General features: G+C 38.0%; 1 protein-coding gene across 37 annotated transcripts in view; it reads left to right on the top strand.

Moving 5' to 3' along the window:
* The window catches only part of lrrc7 (leucine rich repeat containing 7), a 160,931-nt gene that overhangs the window by 95,147 nt on the left and 44,552 nt on the right, over positions 1-21,232 (top strand). For 36 of the 37 annotated variants that reach the window (XR_014537424.1, XR_014537425.1, XM_083565596.1 and 33 more), the window contains 8 exons: positions 758-960; positions 4,261-4,378; positions 4,469-4,547; positions 5,155-5,244; positions 5,980-6,036; positions 8,369-8,432; positions 12,527-12,601; positions 14,443-14,587. Coding sequence is in view for 34 of the 37 variants with exons in the window: in XM_083565589.1 (XP_083421715.1) it covers positions 758-960; positions 4,261-4,378; positions 4,469-4,547; positions 5,155-5,244; positions 5,980-6,036; positions 8,369-8,432; positions 12,527-12,601; positions 14,443-14,587 (831 nt within the window). In the remaining 3 variants the exon portion in view is untranslated. Of the gene's footprint in view, positions 1-757; positions 961-4,260; positions 4,379-4,468; positions 4,548-5,154; positions 5,245-5,979; positions 6,037-8,368; positions 8,433-12,526; positions 12,602-14,442; positions 14,714-16,934; positions 17,672-17,751; positions 18,612-21,232 lie in introns of those variants that run through there. The other variant, XR_014537426.1, reaches the window with a different exon arrangement.

The raw sequence follows: 21,232 nt of genomic DNA on the forward strand, positions 1-21,232 counted from the left end.
TGAAGATAGATGCTATTAGTTATAATGACATTGCTTTTGTTATATTTTTTGTGAAACCTGGTTTCCAGTGATATTAGATGAGAGGGATCAAATGAAATATGTAGCAGTCACTTGACATTGAAGCATTTAGTTTGGAGCAATGGACAATACCATGAGGTTGGTTCAGCAAATATTTGAACCAACACACACATACACACACTCACACCCACACACACACACACAAAATGTCTAATAATCCACCTCATTCATGTTCATCAGATATGTGACTATATTGCACATGTACTGCTGATGACTTTACAAATATGTCAGAGGTCATTTCATTCTTTTAATCATCTGACACTGAGAGACACATGTATCTGCTGTCTGGGCTAGAAATAAATCAGCACTATCCTTCCTTCTTCATACAGTTTTCAGTATTTTTATCTAATAGCATTGTCAGTGCTGTTGCACTTGGTCCCACAAATCCAAAATAATTCACTAGTCAATGAATCATTTAGCTGTTGATGATGATGCCATACTTTATTGATATCTTCTCTTTTTTCAGCAGATGGAAGTTAACAAGCATCCAATATTTAATTTACTTCTGTAAAGCTGCTTTGGGACAAAGTCTATTGTTAAACGTGCTATACAAATAAAATTCAATTCAATTCAATAGAATTTTTGCTAATACATTTATACCACCTTCCCCTTAGTGACTGCCCTTGTTTTTTTTTTTTTGTAGATATTCTAAGTCATGTTCTCTCTCTCTGGCCTACAGTGCAGTGTCTGGAGATGACTACCAAGAGGAAGTTCATCGGGCGCCTGGTGCCGTGCCGATGCTTCCGTGGGGAAGAGGAGGTCATCTCCGTGCTGGATTACTCGCACTGCAGCCTGCAGCAGGTACCCAAGGAGATATTCAGCTTCGAGCGCACTCTGGAGGAGCTCTATCTGGACGCTAACCAAATCGAAGAGCTTCCCAAGGTACTTAATTAGAAACTGCTCTTTTCATTAATTTGTAATGCTATGAAATGAATACTGCATGGCCAAACATTTCTGAACACCTGACCATCAAACCCATATGTGCTTGTAGTTCTCTATCATAATAACCTTCACACTCCTGGGAAGGCTTTTCAGTCGATTTTGTGAGGATTGTGCTCTTTCAGCCACAAGAGCATTAGTGACGTGAGGTACTGATATTGTTTCAGGAATCCTGGGCTGCACTGAGCACTCCATTTCATCCCAAGAGTATGAAGTGGGGTTAAGGTTAAGGTTCTGTGCAGAACATTGGAGTTAATACACTCCAACATTGTCTAACCATGTCTTCAAGGAGCTGATATTATGCACAAAGGTACTATTATTCTGGAACACTTTTGGGATGTTCCAGGTGCTCTTAGATCCAGTAAATGCTACAGCATAGAAAACATTCTAATTTATGCTTTCCACTTTGAACAATTGAGCATAAGACAACATGTTAGTAATGGTCATATGTTCACAAACTTTTGGCTATATAATGTATTTTCACAACTATTTGTTATTTTGGATAAAAAGAACTCTTTGGTGCAGTGAAGAAACTTCAATAGCACTTGAGCTCATTTTGAATTATTCAAAGCAGACGTGTATTTTCTGAGCTGGAGACATTTGTTCATCTTTTATCATGGCAATTATGCTAATATTATCCTGTCATTATATGCAATTTTGGTGATTTAATATTTTTAGCAGCACTTACGTCAGTGTACTTTGGAATCTATTCAACACAACTTCAGAACAGTCTCTATCCTGAAGATATTTGTCTACATTTAGCTTTTTCTATGAAGACTATAAAAGCATTGACAAATATATCAGTATCAGGCCTGTTCGGCTCCATCTGCTATTTATTTATCAACTGCAGCTTTTTAAAAACTTGCTTATAGCATCCTATAAACTTTTTAAGAGATTAGGGGTATACATTAACAGGATTTGAATTACCTTTTAATTATATTGGTCTTACATTCTCTAACACAGTGTTTGTATTTTAGTGAGGGGGAAGGGATATCTCAGTGTTAAAGCTGTTGGACTTCTGATCAGAAGGTTGTGAGTTCAATTCCCAGCACCATTAAGATGCCACTGCTGGGCTCTTGAGCAAGGCCCTTAACCCGCAATTTTAGTAATAAGATCATTATAAGGACATCAGGACATAATGTATTTTTACAGTAGTTGTATGTAAACATATGTGTTAATTATGTCTATTATTGGTTCATGAGTCAGGCTTGTTGTTGAAAATGTAGTTTTTGAGGCAATACTTCAGGCTGATACTTTGGGCACTAATCTAGTCAGAAGAGAGGTAAATTACATGCAGGGGAAAAAAGTTTTGTAAAAGGCAGAAATTGTTCTGTTAAACATCTGTTTTGAAAATTTTCTGGAGGTGTTGATAATCCTCAGTACATAAACTGGAAACAGGGAAAGGTTTTACAGTAAAAATCTACGGACATGGCATTTTTGTGCTACTTATCGCTATTCACAATCAAGTTTCTGAAGGGCTTTTTCAAGATGTGTGTTCATGTTTGGCCTTGTGAGATGGCACAAGTAAAAGTACTACTTTTACATTTCTACTTTGGTAAAAATGCAAATGTTTCTGCATTTAAATGTATTATCAAAAGGAAAAAAATGATCTGTGAGAATTATATTTTAACCCTTTATGCGGTGATCCATTCTCCTGAGATTTCTTTTACTTTACCTTACTGCACACACACTCTCACCAGTCTCGTATTGTTACCCTTGTGGTCTCAAGACAGGTTTAACACAATTTATGTTTTCATATCAAAGTAATGAGGATTGGTATTTTTTCTGAAATATACAGTCATGGAGAAAAAAAGTAAAATATTACACATTCAAATGTAGTGAAGAAAAAGTACAGATGCATGAAAAACATTCTCAAGTGTTTAAGCCCTTGATTGCTTTATATCTGTTTTTTATTGGTTATTCTTTTTTTTTTTTTAATTCCCAAATTAGTTTTCAATCAAAAGTGCAGGATGATTCTGAACGAACAGACAGTTATGCAACTGGAAAAGCTCTAGGTTTTTAAGGGTTTTGTGCCTATATGACTCATCAGTAAAAAGGCCTAAATAAAAAGTCTTCTGAGTGGAATTAAGTGCTCCTTTTGTATGAGTGCTGGTCTTGTGGAATTGGTGCCTTTGTAGTGCAAGTTATTTTTTTCTTACATTATAAGACCGTCTTCTGCTTTAAAAAGTTATGCTTTTCAATGCTTTAAAACCATAATAGTGTTTTAAAATAATAAACTAATAATAGTGTGTTTAAGTAATAATGTCTCTCTAACCAATGTTTTCCACTTTGGACAAAAGCATCTGCCAAATAAATAAATACGATTATAATTAAGATTATAAATAATAATAAAAAATATAAAATTTTGGGTTTGATCACCGGTCAGGAAACCAATCCCAGCCATTCTTAGTGGCGGTCCCATGCCCGGATAAATGGTAAAGGTTGCGTTAGGAAGGGCATCCAGCGTAAAAACATGTGCCAAATCAAACATGCTGATGATCCGCTGTGGCGAGCCCTGATGGGAGAAGCTGAAAGAAAGTTTAGTAACATATCATTTAATCACTTAATTGGCCGGCTCTTCACATAGTAGATTTACATGGCTGATTTTACTCATTGATTGGGTGAAACTTTCTGTCTAGAGACGTTTATCTAACATTTATGGAAGAAGTCTCACGTGTCAGTCCTTTGTAACTACATTTTCTGCCACAGGAGAATCTTCAGGACAGTGAACTTTGCACTGTTCTGGTCTTTTAATAACATGCGAACTGTGACATTTTTTGTCTTGTAACCTCCAACCAAAAGAAACAGAAAGACTGGTTATAGCTGCTATTACAACTAGAACTATTGCAATCATTGACAAACTGCAAAGGTATAATTGGAATAAACTACTTTAGGCAATGCTGTTATAAGTATAGAGGTAGGTCTAGTCAGGCAATAGCATGCCAGCTTGTGTATTATTTTCCTGTAGCAGCACGCCTCTTAGCGTTTTATTCCTTACAGGATTCAGTAACAGATGGTGTATGATTGTGCATTTCAGCTCTTTATACAGTCATTATAAATTATAAGTTATTTTAAATTATAAGTTCAGCATACCTGAGATGTCCCCATTTTCTGTTCTATCTATCTATCTATCTATCTATCTATCTATCTATCTATCTATCTATCTATCTATCTATCTATCTATCTATCTATCTATCTATCTATCTATCTATCTATCTATCTATCTATCTATTTTTCTGTTAGCAACTCTTCAACTGTCAAGCCTTGCGAAAATTGAGTATTCCTGATAACGACCTTTCAAGCCTGCCAACCACCATCGCTAGCCTTGTAAACCTGAAGGAATTAGATATAAGTAAAAATGGTATGTTCTTCATTTCTGCATATCCTGAACTATTGATTTATTTGTCCATCACTGTCTGCTGATTTATAAATATATCCCTCATTCCTTCAGGCATTCAAGAATTTCCTGACAATATCAAGTGCTGTAAATGTTTATCAGTTGTAGAGGCCAGTGTAAATCCCATAACCAAGTAAGTACAAGAACCACATTCTACATATCAAACTTATAAAACGTCACAGACGCTTTGTGAATTTTAATACAAGTGTTCCAGACGCTTTAAAAACATTAGCAGATCTGTATTCAGATATGTCTTTTAAATAATTTATTCACTGGTGACACACGTAGAATTGAGTTTAGGGAAACTTTAGGGAAAAGGTTTCTTTCTGTATTCAAAACGACTTCAGAATCATAAAAAATCTTTGTTCCTTGATATCACTATATAAAACACATCTTTCACGACTGACTTAACCTTCATTCAAAGACGGATCCATGGATTATTTTAGGTTGTGTTAAATTTTTCTGAGCTAAAATATTCATCAACTCTAACATAAGTTTAAATTAGAACTGACCGTGATTTCATTTGCTGTTAGAGTTAAAAATAATCAGACATGTCCACGTTTACAACACTCCCCCTCATCTCACTAATATTCTTTAAACGAGTTGTGCTCTTTCTAGCAGGGGCGGTTATAAGCAAAGTGTAATGGGATTAAAGCGGGCACAGTTTGCTTCTTACTGAGTTGGAGGTACTTAAAGCTTGCTGAGTGATGTGCTGATGGCCTTCTTCTCTGTTCCCTTAGACTCCCAGATGGCTTCACTCAGCTCCTCAATTTGACACAGCTCTTCTTAAATGATGCCTTCCTTGAGTACCTACCCGCCAATTTTGGAAGGTAAGGACTATTACAGCAGCCTGTGTTTTTCCCAGACACCAAAAGTATAAATCTGCACTTTAACAGAGCTACTCTCAATTTACATCACTTTTATTTTTATTAATATATATTCAGGGAAAGCCCTTACATAGAACAATGGCATATTTAAGCAAATAGCTAAATAGTTTGCTTATAGACATCTACTTTTAATTAGTATACATTGTGTAAACACACACAAAGGTCTGCCTTGAGTAAGATCACAAAGTCTTACTCAAGGCATGTTTTTGCTACTGACATTGTTAGACAATGAATGACAATTCCATGAAAAGTAGAGTTTATTATTTCTGTTCTTTATGTTTTGTTTTTTGTGTTTTTTTCAGATGTAGCATAGATTACTGGCAAAGGAAAATTGGCCTAATATAAAACTTTTAATGGTCTAAACAACAAATTATTGGTTAGAATTTATCATGCTGCAGCTATAAACACTTTATAACATCTATAACACCAGCATTCTACTTTAGTCTTTTTGTACACAAAGGGGATATCATGGTAATGACTATGCTTGATTCTATAGATTTCTGGGTTTACAAACCTTTCTGTAAAATCTTTTCACATGTTTAACCCCAAGGCATAAGCATATAAAGCATTTTTTTGCAGTAGTATATACAGTATTTGCAGTTCCTTTCAGTTATGGCTTTTGAAAAACATGTTATTTTGTTTCCTCACAAACTAATTGCAACTCTTTACTTTATTCAGATTGTCTAAATTACGCATCTTGGAGCTTCGAGAGAATCACTTGAAAACCATGCCAAAGTAAGTTACGTGGGTGTTTTTTTCCACACAAGGGATGTCAGCATTGCTGCAGTTACACAAACTTTTCTACTGACACTCTTAAACCACTTTCACACCAAGTTTGTAGACTCTGAATCAGAGAAAAATGTATACTGTAGGTTTGCTGTTTGGCTTGATGAGACTGTGTTGTCTGAAGAAGACATTTTTACCTAATCCTGGATGAGACCAAGACCAAAGTTACCCATGCATACCCAAGACAAATCTGGTGGTACAAAGCCAAAACAGTAAATGTCTTGAGATGGAAAACCTAAAGCTGTAGTATATCTAAAAGAAGTTTTCCTCTGTGATAAATTAAGTGATCTGTCTTTATATAATTGATTGACAAAAAATGCAAGATAACTCTGGTTAAGTCATGTGTAAGGCTAAAGGCTGCAAGAGAAACTTTAGACTACAACAGAGGACAATTCACACACACCATTACATGCAGTCTGTTCAAGATGAAACATATTTTCTATTGCCTTGCAATGGTTTACAGATATAATTTTCAAGTATTCAACATTTCATCCCATTTTATACATGTTCAGGATATAAAAGAACGTAAAGGTGTTGCTTATTGTGAACGGCAGCAGAGCTTGTAATGTATTCCATAATACATCACCGCAGGGGCCTGACAGAACAACACATACTGTTCGCTGTGGTCTTTGCATAATGATTGGCCCAGCTGCCCTTCTGCGCAACACTTTATATTATCACATTACAACTCCAAGTTTTCATCAAGCCTAACCCAGGATTTGCCTTTATGTTCTCTGATTCTGTAATGCCCAAGGTGGAAGGAGAAATTATTGTACAGGTTATTACAAATATAAAATCAATGAAAAAAAAAAAAAAAAAACAGTTAATGGATTCTTTTAGAATACACAGAGCAGATGAAAAGCTGTGATTATAGACTGTGACATTTTGCAGTTTTATTTGTATTGATCTATATAAATAATTCCTGAATTTAGCTTGTATAAGGGTTATGTTATTAACATTGTGTTAACCTGTTCATTGCATTATCAGCAATGATACACTATATGGACAAAAGTATGGGAAACATAACTTTTATAGCCATATGTGGTTACTGTTGCTACAAAGTAGGAAGCACACAGTTCTTCACAGATTTCTCATCACTTCAATTAGAAGACCCAAACATGTTCCAACAAGACAATGCCCCTGTGCACTTTTGAAATTAATTAGAACGCTTACTGCACCCCAGGCCTCCTCACCTCACCTACAGCAGTACCTGACTATCCTAAAGCTATTGTGGCTAGCACACTCCAAAATCAAGGGGAACACCTTTAAAAAAAAAAATGGAGGTTATTATAACAGCAAATGAGGACTTAATTTGGAATGGGATGTTCAGAAAGCACATATTCTTTGGTTAGTTGTGCACAAACCTTTGTCAATATAGTATAACAAGAAAATATTCTACTAATATTTCCCCCGAAGCTTGTATTAAAAAGACAATAAAATGTTATTGTAGAAATAGTCTAGTTGCAATTTCGACTTCAGTCAGTATCATGAAAACACAGATCACAGTTGTGTTTGTAAGTAGAAAGTGAGTTAGCTGATTACAATTGAGAGATGGGGAAAATATATAATTCAATGTGCACATGCAAATTAAGCATGTTATGTTGTTTTGAGGTAATTTATAACAACCTTGTAACATAAAAAAATCTGATTGGCAAGAAGGCGCTAAAATCATTTTAAGTGACAGTGTTAGAAGTACCAAGAAGTTACATGTTTTTATTACGGCGTTCATACGGATATGCTACTTCATAGAAAATGTTAATAAAATGTTTGTAGTTTTTGATATGACAATGACGCTTTCTATAAGGAAACATTGGTTACATTTTTAACAGAACATTTAAGGAAGGAATCACTAGTGTCAGTGTTTTGTAATAGAGGTAAAGCTGTAGCTTGGAGGTAAAGCTGTAAGTGATTCAAAACATGAGGGCATTGTGGTTTCTCTGTAAAAATTAAAAAACCTTAATTTTTTCTTAAAACTTTATGAGAAAGAGAAAAGAGAAACTGGTAATGGAATGATGTTTCTTATAACAGCATACCCTGTCATGTAATATTCCTTAATTAATTGAATAATTCATTAATTATTTAACTTCTATAAATTGTTTTTACTTTTGAAAGCTGCCAAAAGTTAATATATATCTCAAGGAAAAATTAGGTGTCAGACTGTATAAAGACTTTAAAGCATTATCCCTTTATAGTATTGGCAGGCAAAGGTGCAGCTTATTCTGTACTATTGCAGTTAATGTTATGTGCTGATGTAATTTCTCTCTTTGCAACTGTGCTGCAGGTCAATTCACAGGCTGTCACAGCTGGAGCGATTAGACTTGGGAAGCAATGAATTCACTGAGCTGGTAAGAAAAAAAGGTCTAACTGTGAAGACAGACATCACTTGGGCAGCTGTCATCTCACTAGGCGGTCTTTGACCCAAAAGGGCTTGATGGGGTTTGAAGCTTTCTTATACTCCTCCTCATCCCTGAGCCTCTCATTAATTCTTCAGTGCTGTGCTGCATTGGTTGCATCATGCACTGATGTATTATTTATGAATCAGTTCAAACATGCAGCACTTGGTTTGACAGGGTGCTCAACGCTGAGTGACTTTCAATTTGGCTTGCCCATTTGGGAGTAAACAATAGCGATAAATCTGTCCCTTGTTTCTTCCAAGTTATACTTTAGCCCAGAAACACCATAATTCATTTACCCCTGTGTTAATCAAGGTTCAGATTAATGCCAGGTCCCTGAACTTGCAAAAAAGTGTTATGTTAATGGTGTTGGTGAGACTACCAAACTGTAAATGAAGCCCTTATAGGGAATTTCTTTAGATTCTTTCTGTTCTAGGTTCTCTCTTTGTATGCATTTTAAACCCTGAAATGCCTAATGTAAATAAACTTTCTCAAAATAATTTCATTAAAAGACACATTGACAGCCACAGAATGCAGGAATACTGATTACTAATTATACTGATGTGTTCAATATTCAGGATTAGACTAGACATACTTATATCATTTAAAGTGTTTTACAAGTTGCTTATTGTATCCTGGAAATGTGAGCCACTCATGCAAAACAGATATACTGTAGTCAAGTCAAGTTTATTTGTATAGCGCTTTTCACAACAGACATTGTCTCAAAGCAGCTTTACAGAAATCAACAGTCAAGGTGAATGGTGTGCATTTATCCCTGATGAGCAGCCGTGGCGACTGGGGCAAGAAAAAACTCCCTTAGATGTAAAGAGGAAGAAACCTTGAGAGGAACCAGACTCAAAAGGGGAACCCATCCTCATTTGGGTGACATCAAGAGTTTGATCATAAATCTTTCAACAATACAGAACACTGGAGAGAGAGAACTAACATGAGCACTGGAGTATAAGATTCTAAGTAGATGTTCTTTCAACAGTCTTTGGTATAAAAAATAGGAGCTACTGAGCTCAACATTTGTGATCATCACAGATCCAGCATCAGCTTCTCCATGCCAGAGCCTTTAAACACTTCAGGAAGTCCGATGTCAAACTCCACACATGCAGTGGGATCCAATTGGCACTGGTACATCTCTAGATGGTTCAGGATGATTGCGAGTTTGGCATCTACTTCTTTAAAGTCCATAATCTTCATGAGGAGGGACGTGACTGGAGCTGACCAAACCTCATGAAGCCTCGGGATGGGGAGAGAAAGAGAAGCAGTGGAGAGGAATTAGCGTAGCTGCTGTTCATGATATTAACAGCACAAGTTGATAATGTGCATGTGATCAGATGTTCTGGAGCACAAGGTTATGATGTGATGTGTGTTATATGTAGGCTTTGCTAAAAAGATATGTTTTTAATCTACACTTAAACTGGGAGAGTGTGTCTGAGCCCCGAACACTGTCAGGAAGACTATTCCAGAGTTTAGGAGCTAAATGTGAAAACGCTCTACCACCTTTAGTGAACTTTGCTATTCTAGGAACTACTAGAAGCCCAGAGTTTTGAGATCTCAGGGAGCTCGACGGATTGTAGAGTGTTAGAAGACTGGAGAGATACATGGGAGCCAATCCATTTAGTCCTTTTTAAGTAAGTAGCAGTAGTTTGTAGTCTATTCGAAACTTAACCGGAAGCCAATGTAGGGACGATAAGATCGGGGTTATGTGGTCATATTTTCTTGACCTTGTAAGAATTTTGCATTCTGAACTAACTGAAGCTTGTTTATTAATGACGCAGGACATCCACCTAGTAACGCATTACAGTAGTCTATTCTGGAGGTCATAAACGCATGGACGAGCTTCTCTGCATCGGATAAAGACAACATGTTTTTTAGCTTAGAAATATTTCTAAGGTGAAAGAAGGCTGTTTTTGTAACTTGGTTAATATGATTTTTAAAAGATAAGTTGCTGTCTAAAATAACTCCCAGGTCTTTTACTGTTGATATACTGTAATGATTAATTAATTCTTTGAACTAGAACTTTATACAGGTTTAAAGATTATTAATTCATCTTTTTACAGAGCTGCAGTAAAAGGCAGGTATTAAGATAACAATTTTCTATGTATGACTGCGTTTGTTTTCTATACTGAATTTCTTTTACGCTACAGGAAAGTCATCTGTACAATAAACGAAGCGTGACTCTTTTCTTGCAATTCCTGACAGAAAAGAAAACATTTTCAATGTTTTAGAAAGTTTTCCTATCAGTATGATGTGCAGGTTTGTACTATCCAGGGCACTTTGTCCTTGGGCGAAAAAAGCATACTCACTTCAGCGCTTCCAAAGGGAACAGATGGTTTGGCATTGCAATAAGCGTGCTTTACTGTTTAGAGCCCTGGAGTAATGAGAGAACCCCATTGACACTTAATGGTTTCGCTGTCTGGACTTCCAATCTGCTTGTCCCACTTCAGGAAAGGTAGTTTTGACCTTTAATGTTGGCACTTTCATCATTGCCTTAGCCATGTTACTGCTTTTAGGAGCTGACTACTGAAAGCTTTCTGTCATTGATATATAAAGAGCTGGAGCTTTAGTAAAATAAGTAAAATGTAAAATAAGATTAGTTTATCTTCAGTAGTAAGCCAAATGTGGCTCATTATCCTCAAAAGTAACATCGGCTACTACGTTTAGCTGTTTTAGCTAAGTCTGCGCCTTGCTTTGTGACTTTTGCCTCTAATAATCCTCACACATACTGAGAGGGAAGTTTTGATGAGGAGACCCTAATAGACCCCTAGCTGTGTGTTCCAGTGCAAGAGCCTACTAAGATCAGAGCAGATGCTGCCTGATCTGTTGGGATGCTTTGCAGAAAGTTTCTTAATTGTAATGGCCCATGCTGAGGAGGTTTGGAGGGCACAGATCCCGGAGCTTGAAACAAGAAAGTAGCAGGAAATATCCATGGCCAAAACAAAATGACACGGGCATCCACTATACCCAGGGGAGGCATTCAACTCAGTAAAGACCCCATACAACTAGTAACCATCAGTGCTAAATTAATAGTGGCTTCCTCTTTTAGCAGATTATAATTGAATTTGAATGACTATAATTCTGTATTCAAGGCAAATGAAGATGTGTTTTCAATTTTCTCAGATGGAGTTTGTTTGCAGTAAGATCATGCTGTCGAAACATCTGGTTTGGGACCACTAGACACAGGCCGACTGATTACTTCTGTTTCACAATTCCCAGCCTCAATTGATAGAAGCAAAAGCGCAACATCAGATAAAACATCTAAACACTGAAAGATATAATGAGCCATGAATGGAGCAAAAGGAATCTGATGAAGTCATTTGCTCTGCTGGCTTGTTGTACTCCGCCGAGCATCTGTGTTGTCGATATTGGAGTCTGTTCCTTACACCAATCTGTTCAATGGGCAACATCATGATGACAAACACAAAACAATTGCTTTTACATGAAAACGAAAATGTCTGAACCAGCATTTTCCAAAAGATTTACACTAGACCCAGAATGTACTGTACTAGTTATCTATGTGTAGTTCTATATCAAGATCAAGATCTAGATCTTGATCTATCTATAGGGGACTGTCAAGGGAATAGTACCAGAAGAAGACTGAACATATAATTTAATATTCCTATTATACATTACAATTAATATATTTGAAACAATTTATTGGCTGTTTAAATTATTTTAGACCCCTCCCTTCAGAGCCCCTGTAAGACTGTGTTCCACATGACATGAGAGTTCCCTCACAGAGTGAAGGCTGCACACAATCCTGCTGCCATGTGGAAGAGTGGCTTAGTAAGCTTGGGTCGAGAGCACACAGCACATGGCTTTCAGGGAATGAATGGACATTATTGTGCCCTCTCTTCCCAGACATCCCAGGCAACTGCAGTTTCCCATTTCCCCCAGCAACAGATGGCAAAAGCAGTGCTGGGAATAGAAATTATACTAATTAATGAGAAAATTCTGTTATTGGTAATGTATTTTCAGTGTCATGATGTATTCTACAGTGTTTATGAGCTCTGTTTTTTTTTTTTTTGGTGTTCCAGCCAGAAGTTCTGGAGCAGATTCATAATCTGAAAGAGCTGTGGCTAGACAACAATTCATTACAGACAATACCAGGGGTAAGCACACTAAAGCCATTTACATCACATTTACACAAGTAACAGTCAGAGCACAGCTACAAACAGTACAGCACAGAGACAAACAACAAAGTCACACACACATGCACACACATAGACACACTAGATCTATCACAAAAACACAGTCACACACATCAGAACACAGTCACACACAGCACAACAGTCAAACAAACAGCACAACACAGTTACAAACAGCCCAACAGTCAACGAACAACACAACACAATTTCAAGCAGCACAAGACAGTCACACTCATCACAGCAGTCACACAGATCAGAACTGTTACACACATATAAAGCAGTCACAATCAGCACAACACTATTACACACATCACAGCTGTCACACACATCACAACAGTCACACACACCACAGCAGTCACACACATCACAGCTTATCAGTTATGTGTTAACACAGTCTGTAATTTACTTTTAACTGAAGAAATGCAATTCGTAAGCCATGACATGATTAGTAATTTGACTTCTTGCTTGATCTGAAACAATACATTGTTCAATAATTCAAGATTTAAGAGTTTATTGTTTTTGTCTGTTACTCTGTGAATCCTCCAAGCAGCCCATGACATATATTAAGGAACTAAGGAAAAAAATACATGACATAAATTATAAATGTACACATTTTTTATAGTGTAAATGCAAGAACAATAAGTATGTGCATGTATAAAGTGTGTTGTGTGCAATGTGAAAATAGTGGAAAGGCACATTCAAAGACCTGCAGAGGTAGAATGGGTCCATGCTGGTATTTCCAATGTAAATGTGTGTGTGTGTGTGTGTGTGTGTGTGTGTGTGTGTGTGTGTGTGTGTGTGTGTGTGTGTGTGTGTGTGTGTGTGTGTGAGAGTGTGTGTGTGTGTGTGTGTGTGTGTGTGTGTGTGTGTGTGTGTGTGTGTGTGTGTGTGTGTGTGTAGTATGGGGCTAGTAGACCTTTCAGGGTCAGAGGGTAATCTGTATGTGCAGTGATAGGGGAAGAGACCATGCTAATAGTTGCTAAACAGATTTATGCATTTTCTTTTGATATAATTCTATCCTATTACTCATGTTTTGATATTTTATAATGGTGGGACATGTAAATGGTGGTAACTTTAAAAAATTTTGTAATATATGATAATAAACACTTTTCATCAGGGATTGATTAAAGGACCTAAATCACATATATCACAGCAACTCTTTCATTTTTTTTATTTCTAGTTAGAATTTAGCAGTGGCAAGTCTACACCAAACAATATACAGTAATTCCCCAATCGCCCCGGTTTAACGCGAAATTGCATTTGCCACATAACTAATTTGTTTTGCTGATTTTCCCGGTCTCTTGCGGATAGCGCGATAGACCAAAAAATTTATAGGGAATTGTTTTTATGGCGTTTTATGTTGAAATAATCAAATGTATTAATAAAAATATAATTATTATTTATAAATTTAAGTAAAACGTTACTACATGTTAATACATACAATATAAATTTTGGGGTGGCGCCCGTTTACAACACATTTGATGTTACTAATGTAGAATGCTTGCTTTGTGCAGGAAAAATAATTTTCATTTTCCTTTATTTTTAACAATTATATACATATTATATATGATGGATATGAGTCCTGAATTGTTGGTTACAACAAAGTGTTATAGATATTTCTATATATTCATTGCAAAAAAAAATTTAGGTAAATGTAACACCAAAAAAGCGTTAATTATGTTTGCAACAAAATATATAAACTAAATTATCTATGTCAATGTTTACAGTGCATTATGAATGCTAGATAGTTTCAATTGACAGAGCATAGAGCAATGTGTTTAAACTCTTTTGGTCTCTTTCTATAGTCTATAGGAAAACTGAGGCAATTGCGCTATCTTGACCTGGCCAAGAACAGGATCGAGAGCCTTGATGCAGACATCTCCGGGTGTGAGTCTCTTGAGGATCTCCTGCTCTCCTCTAACATGCTACAACAATTGCCTGATTCAATAGGTGAGGACAATTTCCTTTTTCAAACCAAATCAACACACAGTCTTATATACCGTTTATACGCGAGACGCAACATTATAGAAAATCATCACCTGGAGTTTTTTTACAGATCTAAAACATATACTCAGAGTATACTGTACACAAACTTTGGAGATTGGAGACTGTAAGGTGTTGGCGGGGGACAGTGTAGCTAGACAGCATCGGATGGTGGTCTGTAGGATGGTTTTGGAGGCGAAGAAGAAGAGGAGGAAAGTAAGGTTTGAAAGAAGAATAAGATGGTGGAAACTGAAGGAGGAAGAGTGTAGTGTGAGGTTCAGGGAAGAGGTCAGACAGGGGCTCGGTGGTGGTGAAGAGGTGCCGGATGATTGGGCAACTACTGCAGGAGTGATGAGGGAGGCAGCTAGAAAAGTACTTGGTGTGACATCTGGAAATAGAAAGCAAGACAAGGAGACGTGGTGGTGGAATGAGGAAGTGCAGGAGAGCATTAGGGGAAAGAGATTGACAAAACAGAAGTGGGATCGACAGAGTGATGAGAAAAGTAGGCAGGAGTACAAGGAGATGCGGCAGCAGGTTAAAAGGGATGTGGCGAAAGCCAAGGAAAAGGCATATGAGGAACTGTATAAGAGGTTGGACACTAAGGAAGGAGAAAAGGATTTATACCGATTGGCCAAGCAGAGGGACCGAGCTGGGAAGGATGTACTGCAAGTTAGAGCAATAAAGGATGGAGAGGGAAATGTGTTGACTAGTGAGGAGAGTGTGTTGAGAAGATGGAGGGAGTATTTTGAGCAGCTGATGAATGAGGAAAATCAGAGAGAGAGAAGGTTGGAGGATGTGGAGTTGGTGAAGCAGGATGTAGATAGGATTAGTAAGGAGGAAGTGAGAGCAGCGATTAAGAGGATGAAGAATGGAAAGTCGGTTGGACCAGATGACATACCGGTAGAAGCGTGAAGATGTTTAGGAGAGATGGCAGTGGAGTTTTTAACCAGATTGTTTAACAGGATTCTGGAAGGGGAGAGGATGCCTGAGGAATGGAGAAGGAGTGTGCTGGTACCGATCTTTAAGCATAAGGGAGATGTGCAGACCTGCAGTAACTACAGGGGAATTAAGTTGATCAGTCACACCATGAAGTTATGGGAAAGAGTAGTGGAAGCCAGGTTGAGAGAAGAGGTGACCATCTGTGAGCAACAGTATGGTTTCATGCCGAGGAAGAGCACCACAGATGCCTTATTTGCTTTAAGGATGTTGATGGAGAAGTATAGAGAAGGACAGAAGGAGCTGCATTGTGTATTTGTGGATTTAGAGAAAGCATACAACAGGGTGCCGAGAGAGGAGTTGTGGTATTGTATGAGGAAGTCAGGTGTGTCAGAGAAGTATGTGAGGGTGGTGCAGGACATGTATGAGGACAGTGTGACGGCAGTAAAGTGTGCAGTAGGTAAGACAGACTGGTTCAGGGTGAAGGTTGGACTGCATCAAAGATCGGCCCTGAGCCCTTTCCTGTTTGCAGTGGTGATGGACAGGTTGACGGACGAGGTCAGACAGGAGTCTCCCTGGACTATGATGTTTGCAGATGATATTGTGATTTGTGGTGAGAGTAGAGAGCAGGTTGAGAAGAGCCTGGAGAGGTGGAGATATGCGCTGGAGAGAAGGGGAATGAAAGTCAGTAGGAGTAAGACAGAGTACATGTGTGTGAATGAGAGGGAGGGCAGTGGAGTGATGCGGTTGCAGGGAGAAGAGGTGGAGAAGGTGGAGGAGTTCAGGTACCTGGGGTCAACAGTGCAAAGTAATGGAGAGTGTGTTAGAGAAGTAAAGAAAAGAGTGCAGGCAGGGTGGAGTGGGTGGAGAAGAGTGACAGGAGTGATTTGTGATAGAAGAGTATCTGCAAGAATGAAAGGGAAAGTTTATAGGACTGTGGTGAGACCTGCGATGTTGTATGGATTAGAGACAGTGGCATTGAGTAAAAGACAGGAGGTGGAGCTGGAGGTAGCAGAGCTGAAGATGTTGAGGTTTTCGTTGGGAGTGACGAGGATGGACAAGATTAGAAATGAGTTTATTAGAGGGACAGCACATGTAGGATGTTTTGGTGACAAGGTGAGGGAGGCGAAATTGAGATGGTTTGGACATGTGCAGAGAAGGGACATGAATTATATTGGTAGAAAAATGCTGAAGATGGAGCCACCAGGTAGGAGGAAAAGAGGAAGGCCAAGGAGGAGGTTCATGGATGTGGTGAGGGAAGACATGCAGGTAGTTGGTGTAAAAGAGGCAGATATAGAGGACAGGGTGGTATGGAGACGGATGATCCGCTGTGGCGACCCCTAATGGGAGCAGCCAAAAGAAGAAGAAGAAGAAGAAGATACTGTACACAAACTTTGGGTGTGATGCATATGACAAGTATAATTGGTAAATATTAGAAAGAAAATAGGTTATTTTATTTACAGTCAGACTGACTTTTTTCTACAGTTTTAGCTCTAAATCGCCAGTGGGGTTGATTTCTGCCTGGCACAAAACCATTCAAAATTGTATTAAATGCCAATTTACAGTTGGACTGTATATTGGACTCCAATTGTAAAGTTAAACCAATTCATTGTATAATCTCCCTTGGCAGTCACACTGACATTGATAGGCATTTACAAGCCCATGTATAAGGAATAGGGGAGATGCTTTTCTCTGAATGTGTTATGTTATGCATTGTGGAAGCGGAAGCATGTGTTAGCCTTCACCTTTCCTGGTTGGGATCTGTAGTATAATAGGAAGGAGCAGGCTTGTAGATTGGCAGGTTATCAAGAGGGGGATTCTTTGACAAGCAATTACTGGATGGTGACATATACAGACTACTATCTGTTTAAGAAAAAAAGGGAGTTACATTTTTATTATATTGAGCTTAATCTAGCACAATCTACCTAAATTAATCTAGAAATTCAGAGGCAGAGCTGTTTTCCTAGCATACAGGTGGGCATTACAAGCCTACTCATCAGACTTCCTAACATCTATACCATCACATTAAAATTACATATAAACATGTTTGAGGAAAAACAACTGAGAAAAGCACAACTGCTAAACATTTAACAAAGAGGGAACACAGCTCTTAAAGTAATGAGAAAGAGAGAGAGAGAGAGAGAGAGAGAGAGAGAGAGAGAGAGAGAGAGAGAGAGAGAGAGAAAGAGAGAGAGAGAGTGAGTAGTGAAGAAGAGTAATTCAGTTCATATCCTTCCTTCGATCAGAAATAAAATAAAATGTTAAATTTTCAATTAGCAGGTCCACCAACATGTCTACATACACAAACTTTGATTATAGTTACAATATTGTAAATATTGTACATAAAACAGAATTTGTAGTTCACCTCCTATACAGTATTGTCTGTGTTGTTAGTTCTTTTGTCACGTGACTCCTATATTTACTGTAACAATAAGGTCAAGCTTCGAACCAAAAAACCTGACCCATTGCATTGTGTAGCATCTATGGGAGTCAATAGAATGAACGACTCAGACCAGAGGACTTATGAAATGAACTACTCAATTTTGTTTCCTGTACATAACCTAGGGAGATTTTGCAGTGCTTTGCTCATGCGTATCTAGTAGAAAATGAACTAATCACTCTATGAGACTAGTCATTCTTCTAAATCACATTAAAGACTCGACTCATTCATGAACAGCCCATCAATAAGAGAGAGAGAGAGAGAGAGAGAGAGAGAGAGAGAGAGAGAGAGAGAGAGAGAGAGAGAGAGAGAGAGAGAGAGATATTTATTCAAGTCAAGTTTATTTATATTGCGCTTTTCACAACGGACATTGTCTCAAAGCCACTTTACAGAATTTAAGAGTTAAGGTGAACGATGTGTATTTATCCCTGATGAGCAGCCATGGTGACTTTATCTTGGTTATAATGTAGGTGAGAGCAGGAATGAAATTGTCTCTCAGATGTTCCAGAATATTAAATCTAACTGTTACAATGCATACAATACAAATGCGAGTACACCTCTCACATTTTAGCAACCATTTTACTATATCTTCTCAAGGGACAATACAAAAAAAAAGAGACGAATATATTTTAGCGTAGTCAATGTGGAGCTTGAATAGCAGTATAAATTTACTCTCTCCTAAAAATAACTCAACATACAGCCATTATTGTCAAAATAGCTGGCAACAAAAGTGAGTTGGAAAGGTTGGTTTCAGCAAACTGTTTGCAGGCTTTTTAGTGAGGCAGCTTTAGAAGAGACTTCCTTTTGGGACAATGGCCAGGCAAACCGACTTGTTGCAGTGTGCAGCGTATATTCTGAGCACTGCCAAGTGGACCTTCCACTTCTGCAACCTCCAAAGCAATGCTGGCAGCACTCATGCATCTGTTTTTTGAAGCCAGCTTCTGCACCTGATTGATTGCTTGCGAGACCTGTTCCGAGTGGAACCTGTCTTGGAAAACTTCTGTATGACCCTGGCCACTGTACTGTAACTCAGTTTTATGTTACCGATCTTTTTATAGCCTAGGCCATCTCTGTGAGAGCAATAATCCTAATTCCTAAATCCTCAGAGACTTCTTTGGCATGAGGTGACATGATGAAGATTCAGTGGTCGGTGTGAGAGAATTGTACTCAAAGCACCAAATTTTAACTGTTCTGTTACAAGATACACAAATTTGTATGGGTCTGTCAAGCAGACAAAAAAATGAACTTGATGAATAGGACATGTGGCTTTGCATGGTCACACGACATACAGCTGTTATTACTTATTAATTAGTACTGAGGGTGTACTTAGTTTTGTTGAGAGTTAATCTGACTACAATGGCTGTATGTTGAGTTATTTTCAAAGGACAGTAAATCTTTACTGCTATACAAGCTGTACATTGACTACTCTAAAATATATTTAAGTTTAGTTTCTATTGTATTGAACTAAAATGGTTGTATAAATTAATTAGAAAAATTGTGTAAATAATTAAATGAAGCATTTAAATGGCTTGAAAATCACTGTGCTGGTAGTGTGGAGGATTATTTTTGGATAATCTGGTCTGTCATGTGTTAGTGTTTACTTATCTGCCATTTAAACGTGTTGCATTACCACATTAAATTACTAAATTTGTTGTGAGTGGTTATGCAACAAGGGAGTTTAAATAGACTGCAACTGTTCTGTTAAAAAAATTTTAATAGCATGGTAAATGTTTTACCTTTAGATGAAACACAATTTAATTTGTTGTTCTGTTCTATGATGGTTGATAGCATTATGTACAACACTAATGTTTTATGTAAAATGATAGTGTTTGAATATAAGGAGCACCATGAAAATCCATGAGCTTTTGACTAATCCACAAGATCTCTCTCTCTCTCTCTCTCTCTCTCTCTCTCTCTCTCTCTCATATATATATATATACAGTGAGGAAAATAAGTATTTGAACACCCTGCTATTTTGCAAGTTCTCCCACTTAGAAACCATGGAGGGGTCTGAAAATGTCATCGTAGGTGCATGTCCACTGTGAGAGACATAATCTAAAAAAATAAATCCAGAAATCACTATATATGATTTTTAAACTATTTATTTGTATGATACAGCTGCAAATAAGTATTTGAACACCTGTCTATCAGCTAGAATTCTGACCCTCAAAGACCTGTTAGTCTGCCTTTAAAATGTCCACCTCCACTACATTTATTATCCTAAATTAGATGCACCTGTTTGAGGTCGTTAGCTGCATAAAGACACCTGTCCACCCCATACAATCAGTAAGAATCCAACTACTAACATGGCCAAGACCAAAGAGCTGTCCAAAGACACTAGAGACAAAATTGTACACCTCCACAAGGCTGGAAAGGGCTACGGGGAAATTGCCAAGCAGCTTGGTGAAAAAAGGTCACCTGTTGGAGCAATCATTAGAAAATGGAAGAAGCTAAACATGACTGTCAATCTCCCTCGGACTGGGGCTCCATGCAAGATCTCACATCGTGGGGTCTCAATGATCCTAAGGAAGGTAAGAAATTAGCCCAAAACTACACGGGAGGAGCTGGTCAATGACCTGAAAAGAGCTGGGACCACCGTTTTCAAGGTTACTGTTGGTAATACACTAAGACGTCATGGTTTGAAATCATGCATGGCAAGGAAGGTTCCCCTGCTTAAACCAGCACATGTCCAGGCACGTCTTAAGTTTGCCAATGACCATTTGGATGATCCAGAGGAGTCATGGGAGAAAGTCATGTGGTCAGCTGAGACCAAAATAGAACTTTTGGGTCATAATTCCACTAAACGTGTTTGGAGGAAGAAGAATGATGAGTACCATCCCAAGAACACCATCCCTACTGTGAAGCATGAGGGTGGTAGCATCATGCTTTGGGGGTGTTTTTCTGCACATGGGACAGGGCGACTGCACTGTATTAAGGAGAGGATGACCGGGGCCATGTATTGCGAGATTTTGGGGAACAACCTCCTTCCCTCAGTTACAGCATTGAAGATGGGTCGAGGCTGGGTCTTCCAACATGACAATGACCCGAAGCACACAGCCAGGATAACCAAGGAGTGGCTTTGTAAGAAGCATATCAAGGTTCTTGTGTGGCCTAGCCAGTCTCCAGACCTAAACCCAATAGAGAATCTTTGGAGGGAGTTCAAACTCCGTGTTTCTCAGCGTCAGGCCAGAAACCTGACTGATCTGGAAAAGATCTGTGTGGAGGAGTGGGCCAAA

This window comes from Silurus aristotelis (assembly GCF_946808225.1).
Source record: "Silurus aristotelis genome assembly, chromosome: 2".
Lineage (NCBI taxonomy): Eukaryota > Metazoa > Chordata > Actinopteri > Siluriformes > Siluridae > Silurus > Silurus aristotelis.